The sequence below is a fragment of the Emydura macquarii genome, unplaced genomic scaffold (genome assembly GCF_026122565.2).
Source record: "Emydura macquarii macquarii isolate MOO-44397 ecotype Brisbane River unplaced genomic scaffold, CSIRO-AGI_Emac_v2 contig_2825, whole genome shotgun sequence".
In the NCBI taxonomy this organism is placed as follows: Eukaryota; Metazoa; Chordata; order Testudines; family Chelidae; genus Emydura; species Emydura macquarii.
Window position 1 is genome coordinate 378402 of NW_027132962.1, and position 12597 is coordinate 390998.

The following is a 12597-nucleotide window of genomic DNA, read 5'->3' on the forward strand; positions in this document are numbered from 1 at the left end:
GTCTGTGTTCTAGTTGTAGGAATTGCCATTCTCTTCCCCCTCACTCTGTAGTGGTAGCTTCTACTTAGTTAATCTTAGGGAGGAGGGGTCCAATCCCTATCAGTGCAATCTCTGGTCTGAATTTATGGAATGCAGCACAATACAGCCTTTACAAGGGGCCAACCCCATCTGTTCAAATCCATCTTTTCATACTGCTACTGTATGTGGAGGAAAAAACCTGACCCCCTGTTGTTTTGCTCCACTGGCAGTTAAGCAAGTTCTCAACAGAATGCAACATCTTCAAAGGCACCAGAGCCTTTCAGTGAAATAAATGCATTATAAAAGGACAACCATAAAAGGTCTGACTATTTGCTCTATTTAAATGTGCATTTCTCCCTACCCAAACCCTTGCTGCCTGTTAAAACTGAGAAACGCTAGGAAATTTTGTGTGCACAATCTGCATGGCCTTGGAACTCTTCCTCAAACAATTTAAATTAGGGCCATTGTAACTGGATCAGAGTCTTTTCCTACACAAATAAATAAGTAGGACATGCACTTGCCAGAGCACATTAAAAACAAAGAAAAACTCCTCAAGTAATGTTCAAACTATTGATGTTTACCTGTTAGACTCTGAGTTTCACACCCTTCTACGTGTCAGAAGGCAAACTTAATATATTTCTAATGCACCTGATAAGAACAGTCACCAATCAAGAAAAAATCAGCCCATTTTTAAGTAATTTTACTTGCAATTCTATATAAACTGTATACAAAATTCAATTTACAGCAGATATTCAAATGGCTCAACCCTATACTTGTTTTCCAGGAAGTGGAAACTTGGAATCTAAATGGATTTCTGAGAACTGAATTTGCCACCTCTCACCCCTTTGGCACTGACAGGCCAAGGACTCTCATGGCATTTAGCAATAGCATTCAGTACTGGAGAAATTCCAAATCCCAGTCTCAAAGTTCCATAGAACAAAAAAACCCACTTCTTTAGAACTATTTGCATATTTCCTGTACATTATAAAAAACTATTTTGCAGTACAGTAAACCTGAATACCTTTAGTGCATAACTACACCCACAAAATAAAGTGAAGTAGGACAGTCATGACCTAATGACTAGGCTTGGATTCAGAAACTATTAGATTTATGCTAACTTTAATTTGGAGGGTTACTTAAGATGGGGAAAAAGTCTGCATTTTCATGCCCTATTTATCATCTATTTTACCTTTCACCACTTTCTCACACTTGGAAAAGATTATACCAGATCTAGGCCTGTAGCAGTTTTCTGTTTTTCTAATTCTGTCCCTTTGGAGGCTCCTGTAGTCTCCAAGGTGGTATTACTTTCCACCTGGTGTCCTAAACTGGTCTCTTTTGGATCCCCTCCCTTTAAAATTCCCCCTCTGGAGAGTTACTCCCTAGTGTGTTTAGTGACCCTTTTATTGGTAGTGATTTGCTCAGAACAGAATTCTAGTAGTCAGTGCCATCAGCAGCTAGATTGTCTATCTACAATATTGTCTATCTACAATAGACTTGAAACAATGTGATCTTCTGTCATGAACAATACACACAGAATGAGGAATTTCACACATCTTCACTGCGACTGACAGCCAATTGAAAAAAACAAGCAGTGATTCCTTTGCATCTTCAGTAACTGGACGTAAAGCAGAAAATGGACAAAAAAGGAGTCAGGAGCTGGACCTTCCTGCCAGCAGACTGCCTATTAGACCAGCGATACTCAGATTGAGGCTTCTGAGCCACAAGTGGTTCTTTAATGCATCTCCTGCTGCTCTTTGCAGCACATATTAAAACGCTGTGGGATTTAATTATTAACCCATCCAAGTTTTAACCAATCAGGTTGGATAACAACATAGTAAAAGCAATGAAGTTATCAACTTACAGCAAAGTTAATAACTTTTTGCTGTGAGAGTAACAATATATATAATACTAAAGTAAATGAAACCATGAATTCACACTATTGTGTCTCTTTTGGGTAGTGTTGATCGTTGGCTCCTGAACCACTGAGGTCTGAGAATCACTGTACTAGACACTTCTAGGAGATAGCAATAACCCACCCTATACCAGGTAGGTAGGGCAACAACTTGAGAATGTTCATGTCCATTCATGCAATGGAATGATGATGTGCTTAGATTTTCAGACACCACTGGTAATTTTTCCTCAAACAAAAACAAATATTAGCCCTTGTTTAAATCTAAGATTTCCTCTTCTAAAATAAATTTTAAAAAGGATAGAAATAAGGGTTGTAGCATTTTTTTTTTTTAAAAGTCCTCTAATTTTTTGGCAACATCCTTGTAACTGTACATACATCTCCCAAAATCTTCATACATATTAAAAAAAGCAGGAATGCACAATTGTTTTGGGGAAAAATGTTTCACCATGAATGAAAATAAAATGAGATTGTTACCCATTAGAAGCTTAACAGAACACAGACGGCAGAGATGTCTTTCAGTATAGAGTGGGATATATCAAAAGAGTACTAAATTCAGCAGTGTTTTGTGGCAGGAGTACAACAAAGACTGAACAGCAACTATCCCCTTGCCTTAAATAATTGCAGCATGTGGGGCTAGTCAACATAAGAAGCAACAAGATTATTCTAGCAATACTGGATAATTTAAAAGCTCTTGTGGGGAGATCTGAGTCTTGTGATGCACTGTTAAAAGGGCAGTGTCAGGTCAAATTCGACTCTTAAAAATAAAATTGTTTAGCTTGTTTTTATTGTCCAAACTGAGAAGTAAAAATTAAACAAACAACTTAAATAGTGAAGAGTAACTTAAAACTGAAGGAATTCTGTGTCTAATATACTAAAATTATTTTTAGTAAACAAATTTAACATGAAGGATTACTGGTGAAAATTTTAGAACAATCAGAACTCAACCTCTCGCTTTTATCCTTTGTTATTGGCTGAGAATTCTTGGTGAACAATGTACCTTGAGTTTAAGAGTGAGACTGTCTATCTAGTAAAAACAACTTAGTCAATCACAGCCCACAAAAGCTTATGCCTGCAGAAATTAAATTTGTTAGTCTTTAAAGAGCTACAGGACTCTTGTTGTTTTTGCTGTATACAGACTAACACAGTTACCCCTCTGTAACGGTCTATTTAGTATTTACAGCAGAGGTCTGAGTCAGGATACTTGGGTTCGATTCTTGGTTTTGCTACAGACTACTGACCCTGGGTACACAACCTCTATGCGTCAGATTACCCATCAATAAAATGAGGGTAACAGCTACCTCACATTGTTTGCAGAGAGCTTTCAGTAAAAGTTCTAAAATTACATTTCTACAGCATTAGTTATAGCATTTTTAGAACTAATAATTTCCATGCAATCTGTACGGTGGATCTCTGTTGCACATCTTGCACTTGTCATCCATATGTGGATCAGGGAGATTTGCCATTGTAAAGGACTTAAGCATAATTCAATTACCATCTTCAGAAGTCATCTACAGAACAGACATATTTATGCACTGCTGATGTGGTAAGGTAACTCCTAAAATAGAATAGGAGAACTCTCCTGATTTACTTGCCTTGTTTGCTGTACAGTGCTGACATTTATTTTCAACTATCAAACCCTTGCCTTACGCTCCCATTTAACATAGGTTACTTGTCTTAAATAACTTTATTTAGTTTAATGCAATAAGATACCAAGAATTAATTTCTAAAAGCAAATGAATTTAGTGTGAACTAACAGACAGATGACATTTAATACTGTGCTATTTGTCTTCAAATTGTCTAAAGTAAGTTACATAAACAGTTGCTTAACCTTTAAAAAACCTAAACTGTTTCCAGAATCATGTTTAAGATTTGGGTATCTATTTGGTCCTTAATTAGCTAACAGGCTGGAAGGGCCAGGCAGGCAAAGAGCCTCAGAGCTGGTGTAGATAGCTCTGGCCTCCTGAATGTTAAAGACTATGAGAGGCTTGAGGCAGAACCACTATAACACCTGCCCCTCCCATCCTGATGAGACAAACCCCAGGATACTCTGTGGAAGGAATAAAAAAAATAGGCTCAAAATAAATTGCTTATCTATGTAGCAACCCAGTTTTTTATGGTGGCACACAACGTGGTAAGTGCTTTCCAGACATTCATTAAGGGATGTTCCCTGCTCTAAGGAGCTCTCAGTCCAAGGACTGAAAGAACCAAAACAAATACGGGATTTCTATACAGGACTACCAAGCTTCACTGCAGCCAGCATGGCAGAAGTGGGTCTTTAAGAGACAAGTACGGACAGGGTAATCAGAAAAGTCATGCAAACAGTCACGTGGAAAGCAGCACAGGTGATTGTGAAAGGTGACAATGAGTGGACAAGGGAGGAAACCAATAGCTTCAAGTTACATAGATCTCACTAGTGGGGAAAAAAAGTAATGCATTTTGTTTGGATCCAATGATAGAATGACAAATTACTTCAAATCAGCCCAACAGTAAGTATAGCTGTTTTACTTAGCAATGATATTTGACAGCAATTGTATTTATTGTGTGTGGGTAAAATAATTCCGTTTAGAGAAGGCTTAATTTTCTGAATTACCTACACATTTGTTCCTTTTTGCTGCTCTAGCAATAAAAAGCTGTACTACTTGAAGATAGATGCATATCTTATGCTTGGGTACTGGGTTCTTGTCCCACATGTCTTTGGAGTCATTCTACTGCCTATATATTAAAAGATGTTTTACTTACTTCAGCAACTCTAGGGTTTTGTGATCCAGGACTAGTCTGGGGTTTCCAGTAAGGTCAAGTTCCTGTAGTTTTGGAGGCAAGTTTTCAGGTAATGTGATTTCACTCAGTTCATTGCAGCTCAGGTCCACACACTGCAGAAAGAAGGGGGAAAAGTGAAGAGAGGGAGAGAACTTGGAGAGGGACCTGTAACTTTCTGGCTAACTGTAAAAATATACATGCCTTACACATGACAAAAGGCTGAACCCAAAATCTGACAATCCATTTACATAAAGCTCTTACTCAACACAGTATGGGAAAATTCTTCTCTAATCTTCCAAGACATCACAGGACAACTGAAAATACGTTTGCTCCCCTCCCACTTCTTACCAGTATTAATGTCTGCAGCAACACAGGTAAGGGTAGGGTGGAATGATTTAAATTAGCAACTAGGAAACCATGATTTAAATAAATGTTAATTTTGTTTTGCATTTGTACTTATTTTCATACAGAAAAGTTGATTCTCATTGGTTCATAGCCATTAAAATGTGTTGATTTTCAATAAAGTATATATCCTTTACACTAAATTTGGTACTTTCTGTGGAACAGAAGGATACACTTTATCCATACACATTTACTTAAGCAATTACATAGATTAACATACATAATTAGTTTCTTAAATGTGTGTGTATGAAAATGATAAAATGAGGCATTTCCTTTTCATTAGATTAGTATTTTTTACTTGTGAATTGTGTTGAGCTCTACTCAATGGAATGGAATGAATGGAAACTGGAATTCAATTAAAAATGCACAAAAACCAGCATTTAGACATTTGTATGAGTTAAATAAAGCCACCTTAAGTGTGATGGATACATAAGAAAATTTTTAAAACTTGTTTAGCATTTGAAACTAAGCAATATATTAATGAAGTATTATCTGTAGTTAATTAACTGAACTGATTGTTTCTGATCACCATACTCAAAGATTTTAGAACTAGAAGATCTTGTTCTCTTACACCTACTTTTTATTCAGAGATTGGAAGAGGAAAACAAGCTTTCCTAATTCCCAATTGATTTCTCGACTTTAAATGAACTAGTCATTTAACTCAACTAGCTGAAAACTGAAATGAAAAATATATTCTCTCCATACCTGCAAAAGAGGCTGTCAAAAACTAGTTTAGCACTTCAACCAACTCTGGTTATAGGGGCTGAGCCAGTGACTTCCACTAGTTCAGTGGTTTTACTTTCATTCAAACTTCAGCAGCAAACATACTATTATTTTTTAAAAATTTAATAAGTGATCAAGATTACAGTTTAGTTCAACAGGTTGTCAAAATTTTGACTAGATTTGTTTTTAAAAAGAAAAATGTATTAATTTAAATACAAAAATCCACTGTGTTTTGTTTTTTTTTAAAAAAATCAAATTTTTATCCACCCTACGTTAAGGGTCAGGTCTGCTGTTCATACACGAATGCAAGTATCCTATTGGATACATCATATATTATGCAATTTTTAAAAAGGTACATTTAATTTTAAACAAAACCTATGCTAAATCGAGAACAACTCATGAAAAGAGAATGACTTCAAAACATTTTTTTGCAATGTGATGGATAAAAAACAATAGATGCAATGGATCCGAACTTCAGTGACTGGAACATAAGATATCTTACTTGGGAGTCAATACAAACTGGCTTGGATATGAGAACTGATAAGGATTGAAAACTGGCTAAAAGGTGTTATAAATGGCAAACTATTATGTTGGGAGAAGTGGAGCAAGCCATTAGCAATATTAAACTTAGTTTTAATTAACATGGTTAAATATCTTGCAGACAAATATAAAATTTGTAGCTGGTACTATATTGGGAACTGTGCGGGGCACCAATAAGGATAGAAAAAAACCTAGAAAATCTAAAGAGAACAAAAAACAAGCAGGCAAAAAGACCGTTACTGATCCTGTGTAGTAACTGAGGTTCTAGATGTGTCCCCCCCATGGTTACTCTACTGTAGGTATGGCAGTGCTCCTGTGCCTGGGATTAGAAACCTTCAACAGTAGTACCCATTGGCCCACATATGTGCTCCTCCCTGTCTCGCGCTGTGAATGGCACCTATATATAGCACTGTGCTATATATATATAGGGAAGTGGGAGGCGCTTGATAGAGATATATATAATCTCTATCAACAACCCCTCACTTCCCTTTCTACCACAGAGTTTATATGTCAGCTCCAAAGCAGAGGAGGAGGGTGGGTAGTGGAGCACCCATAGGGACACACATCTCAAAGAACCTCCGTTACCATACAGGGTGAGTAACGGTCTCTTCTTTGACTGATGTCCCTATGGGTGCTCCATTGTAGGTGACTATAAAGTAGTTCCCCTAAGTTGGGAGGCTGGGGCTTCGGAGCAGCATTTAATGTGGAGGACAGGACAATGTGTTCCAGTAGGGCATCTAAAGCTGCCCCATGAGTAGTGTAGTGTAGAGTAGCTGCCCCATTGTGTAGTGATGCCTATGTGGCCGCTTTGCAAATGTCAGCAATCAGGACATTGTTGAGAAAGGCAATCGAGGTGGAGAGAGAGAGAGGATGGAGCATGCTTGAGTTTCAAGAGGAAGTTGTCGATTGTGAAGTTGGTAGGTTAAGTGTATACACTGCGAGATTCACTTGGAAAGGCGTTGCTTAGAAATGTCCATGCCTTTCGATCTTTTGGCCATTATTAGGAATAAGCGTTGCGATTGTCTGAAAGGTTTAGTTATGTTTAGGTAAAAGGCTAATGTTTGTCTGACGTCCAAGGTGTATGACGCTGCCTCCTGCTGGGAAGCAGAGAAGACGGATAGGTTGATTTAGATGGTACCTTTAATTTTGGACATGGATGTAACGTAGCCTTATCTTTATGAAAAATCCTGTACGGGGGATATGCTATGAGCATGCCAATTTCTCCTACTTGCTGGACAGAGGTGATAGCGACAAGAAATGCTGTTTTCATGGATAAAGGACAGTGGTCTAGTAAGAGTGTAGGACCAGGCCAGGGTCCCAAACTGGAGTGGAATCCCATATGAGAGGGTACAGATTTTTGGAGGCCTTTCTGGAATCATTTCATGAGTGGGTGGGTGAAAACGGAGTGGCTGTCTATATCAGGGTGAAAGGTTTGATGGCAGCTAAGTATACATGAATGTAGCTGGTGGATAACCCCCATCTTTTAAAATGTAAAATATAATCTAGGAGGAGCGATAATGGAGCTCTCATTATCTTGACATGATTGACACCAGGATTAGATTCTAGTACATTTTGGAAGGCAAGTGTGTTGAATTATGTCACATCTGCTATTCAAGAGTACTTCTTTCACTGCCTCTAAACAGGTCATTTCTGAATCCTGAAACCATGGAGGAGCAATGCCTTAGATAGAGTAGTTGTGTATCGGGATGGAGGATTCAACCCACATCCTGTGAGAGGGACTGTGGAGTTGGTTGCAGAGTGATTGGAGGACATGCCATGCGAATAAGGTAAGTATACCAGATCTGTCACAGCCATATTGGAGCTACAAGGATGACTCAGGCTCGGGCCCCTGGGATCTTGTTGTTTAGTCTGAATGGAAGACTACACTACACTCATTGTCTTGGGAGAATCTCCTGCTCATTGAGTCTGTTGGGGTTTTCTGGTGTCCAGAGAGGTATGCGGCTGGGATGCTGATGCCATGTTGGATACACCAATTCCATAATTTCAGGGCTTCTGAGCACAGAGCATGGGACCTAGCTCTACCTTGCCTGTTGACGTAGAACATGCAGGTGATATTGTCCATCATAACTCTTACAGTGTGATGTCTGATCAATGGTAGAAAATGTTGGCAGGCATTGAGGACCGCTTGTTGCTCTAGGAGGTTGATCTGCAGAGTGGATTTGGTTAAGGACTATCTTCCCTGCATTGTGTGTCTGAAAGTACGCTCTCCAACCGACTAAGGAGGCATCAGTTAGTATCATGGTTGGTGCTGGTTGAAGGAAAGGGACCCCGACACAGATGTTTTTGGGTTGTGTCTACCAGAGGAGTTCTTGACCTTGATAGGTATGGATAAGACCTTGTGAAGGCTATGTCCGAGAGATACATAGACTGTACATAGTTAGGCCTGGAGACAGCGCATGTGCACCATTGGATACATTACCACCTAGAGACACATCCTGGTTGAGATCTGGGAACAGGTTCTCACCGTGCACATGAGATTGACTATTGCTGAAAATCTGTGAGGTGGGGGGAAATGTCTGGCTTTTACGGTATCCAATTGTGCCCAGATAAACTCCAGGTGTTGCACCAGAGACAATTTTGATTTTTCTAGGTTTATACAAAGATCAAGGCTTGAAAAGAGGTCCATTGTCAGTTGTACAGCTTGAAGGACATCAGGTTTGGACGGGCCTTGAGGAAACAGCCATCTAAGTATGGAAATATGACATGCCTTGTTTGCGTAAGCAGGCAGCCACTATCAGGAGGACTTTGGACCCTCTACAGCTCCCCAAGTAGTCTCCAAAGGATAGTACCCTGTATTGGTAGTGGTTGGTCCCTTGATCAATTGGAGGAACCATCTGTGGGCAGAGTATATTGTGATGTGAAAATATTCATCTTGGAGGACAAGGGCTGAGAACCACTCTCCTTTGTTTCAGTGCTCGGATAATGATCAATAGGGTAAGCATCTTGAAGCATTCAATTTGACGAACTTGAGGTTTTGTAGGTCTAGTATCGGTCTCCACCCACCAGATTTCTTTTGGATTAGAAAATAATGGGAGTAAAAACCCTTTCTTCTGTGTTGGGACGGGACCAGCCCTATGGTTCCCAGTCAGGTGGTTTATTTCTTCTCGTAGAACATGTTCATGAGAAGGGTCAGAGGGAGGGAGGGTGGGTGGGTGAAATAGACAGGAATGGGATAGAGCATCCTTCTTTGATGATCTCTAGGATCCACTTGTCTGAAGTAATTAGCTTCTATGATGGATAGAAAGGGGCTAAATGGTCACCAAACTGGTGGGATGTTGGAGATGGCTGTAGTGACTGGAACAATGGGAGGCTTCTCAGGGCCTCAACCAAACCTTCAAAATTGTTCTTTGGTTAAAAGCATGGGGGAAAGAGTCCCTTGAGGAATTGAGTGTCTGCACTTCATAGGGGATTACTGTTGTCGGCATTGGGCGTCATATTGTCGATGAGGGGTAAAAGGATCTCAAGGGAGATTGGTATATCCCCAGTCATCTCTTTGATGCTGGTGTATAAATGCTGAGAGAATGGAAAGTCACCTCGAGAGTCCTTTAAGGAGTGCAAGGACTCGTTCTGTGAAAAATTTGGGACCCCTCAAAGGGAGGTCTTCAACAGTGATTTGTACCTCCTTAGGAGACCTGAGAGGTGTAGTCTCATGACTATGGCTGTCGCAATCGAATGTGCAGCTGTGTCCGTGCAATCTATGGAGGCTTGTAAAGTCGTACAGGCTAAGAGGTGTCCTTCCAATACAAGTGCCTGGAGCTGGCTCCTTCTTGTTATCAGGAAGGTCTTGATGGAATTCCTGTATCTTGGAATAGTTGAGATAGCTGCATTTGGCATGAGAGCCTCATAGTTGGAGATGTGGATTTGGAACATGCAATAAGCCTTGCGGGCTAATAGGTCCAGTCACTTCCAATCCCTGTCATAAGGGGTGGATCTTGGGTTGTATTGGCGCCCCTTTTTGTGCATGCCATTGACAGCCAGGGAGTTTTAAGTGGGGTGAGAAAAAAGAAATTCCATGTCTTTAGTGGGGACATAACATTTCTTGTCTGTCTGCTTGCAGGTTGGTGCACCTTGGCCGGGTTGAGAAGGTCCTCATTGACAGGGAGGGCTATCTTCCCTGATGAAGTGGCATGCAGGATGTCAAACAGATTGTCCTGCTCTTCTTTCACTTCTTCCAGAGAAATCTGGAGGGAATCTGCTATCCCGCAAAACAGCTCCTGAAACTGTTTAAAATAATCTGCTGACATAGGCGGGTGGAGGCTTGATAGCCTCATCAGGGGAAGAGGAGAAATGGAGTGGTGATATAACCTCCGCTGCTTCTTCCGTGTCCACTTTTGGGAGTGGATTGGGCTCTGATAGTTGGCGAGCATGAGTATATCTCCAGCTTTGTTCTATGGGAGGCTTCGGAAACTGATCTGTACATGCCCCACGGATCCCAGTGTGGCCAATATGGAGGGAGTTGCATCCATGCAAGTCTGTACCAGGAGCCTAATCCAGTTGTGGATAGCGAGGATGCATAGATGACACTTTCTGTGCCTATCCCAAACATGAGGATGGGACAAGATAATCCTCCTCCTCTTCCTTGCTGGAAAAAGGTGGTACTGTCCTTGGAAGGTAAAGAGAGCAATGTTGAAACTCTGGAGAAGACAACGGAGGTGAAGAGAGCTCGTATTGGAGTAATGGTGACTCAGGTATATCAAATATCATCAGGTCCTTAGGTAGAGAGAGAAACATCATCGGCACCGGCAGTTGCAGCGGTGCTGAAGGAGACATGCAGCATTCTCTGGAACAGCCAACGGATGGAGTTGAGTACTTGCTTGGTGCGGACAGAGATGTTGGTTCTGGCGATTCTGTCAGAGCCGTAGTGCCCAAAGCTGATTTGGTTGGGGTGGTTGACTTCAGTTTTGAAGGTGTCACACCGCGTTCCCGGTGCAGAGAGACAGTGCCATCACCTGTAGGTCTGCCCATTTAGGGTCTTTAGACCTCTCTTTAGCTCCAGTGCCAGAGGCACTCTGATGGTCCCTGGATCTACATATCATTGCCGAAGATATTGAGACTACTGACCTCTTAGGGGATGGTGTTCTGACAGGCAGTTTCTCAGATGTCAAAGAGAGCCCATTTTTTCCTGTCAGCGTGGGTAAGAGGGGATTTCCTCTTGGAAGGATACGGTGAATGGAGGGTCTGTGGACAATATAGTGGAGCATGAGAGCTGTATGGGGGAAGTGTCCAGACCAGGGTCTGATGCTGGTCACAATGATCTCTCCATGAGGAGAAGTCTCAGTTGAATGTCGCGGTCCTTTCTGGCACTGTCAGTTAGGTTGTGACAATGGGTGCACTTCTGTGCGACATGTCCCCCTCTCAGGCAGCGGATGCACTGTGGGTGACTGTCGCTTACCAGAAAACACACCTCTTAAACCTCGGTGAGCTGGGTATAAGGGTGAGGGAGAAAGCTTCCCCGTCAGGAAGGGCAGGAGGGCGGAAAATGGAATATTAAGTTACGAACTAACGGGGAGGGTAAGAGGAATTTTTTTTCTCTTTGTTTAACAAGGAGAGGATGGTGAAGGAAAGGAGTAACTACTAAACTAAGCTAAGTTAAGTTAACAGGTAAAGCACTATCTAACAGCTTAAAGGACAGACGCTTTCTGCCCTGGATTCCGTCCAAGACCAAAGGCAGTTGAGAAGGAACTGGGGAGTAGTTGGACTGCACAGAGCTATACATACCAGACAGAGGAACGTATGTGCAGTCCAACAGGCACTGATACTGGAGATCTCAGATCCCAGGCACAGGGGGTGCTGCCACACCTACAGTGGAGCACCCATAGAGACATCATTCAAAGAATAAAACCAATTTGCTCAGGAAAAATAAAATAAAAGTCAATACTGTGGCACTGTCTAGATTAGGGGGACTTTTTAAAAGTATTATTTAATATCAGTATTGCAAGATCACAATAATTCATATGGGATATGCCAGTGGTTCCCACCTTTTTGGCTTGAGGGTCACAGATATAATTTTTACAACCCTTAAGGGCCACCAGTCTCTGCCAGCAGGCCCCTCCCCACTGCAACCAGACAGAAGGAGTTCAGCGAGGAGGCTGCCTCCTCGCAGATCTCCCATCTCCCTGGCTGCAGCAGGGAAACCGCATGTGTCCTGTAGCCCTCTGCGCACCACCTGGGTCCCTAGATAGTGGCTACCTTCTGCAGCCAGGGGTCAGGAGAGCAATGCTCCC

At 41.3% G+C, this 12597-nt stretch overlaps 1 protein-coding gene across 1 annotated transcript in view; it reads right to left on the bottom strand.

Annotated features, from left to right (window-relative positions):
- PHLPP1 (PH domain and leucine rich repeat protein phosphatase 1) overlaps positions 1 to 12597 on the bottom strand; it is a 206999-nt gene that overhangs the window by 11347 nt on the left and 183055 nt on the right. The window contains exon 13 of the mRNA XM_067567910.1: positions 4670 to 4800. Within this exon, the coding sequence (XP_067424011.1) occupies positions 4670 to 4800 (131 nt within the window). The remainder of the gene's footprint in view (positions 1 to 4669; positions 4801 to 12597) is intronic.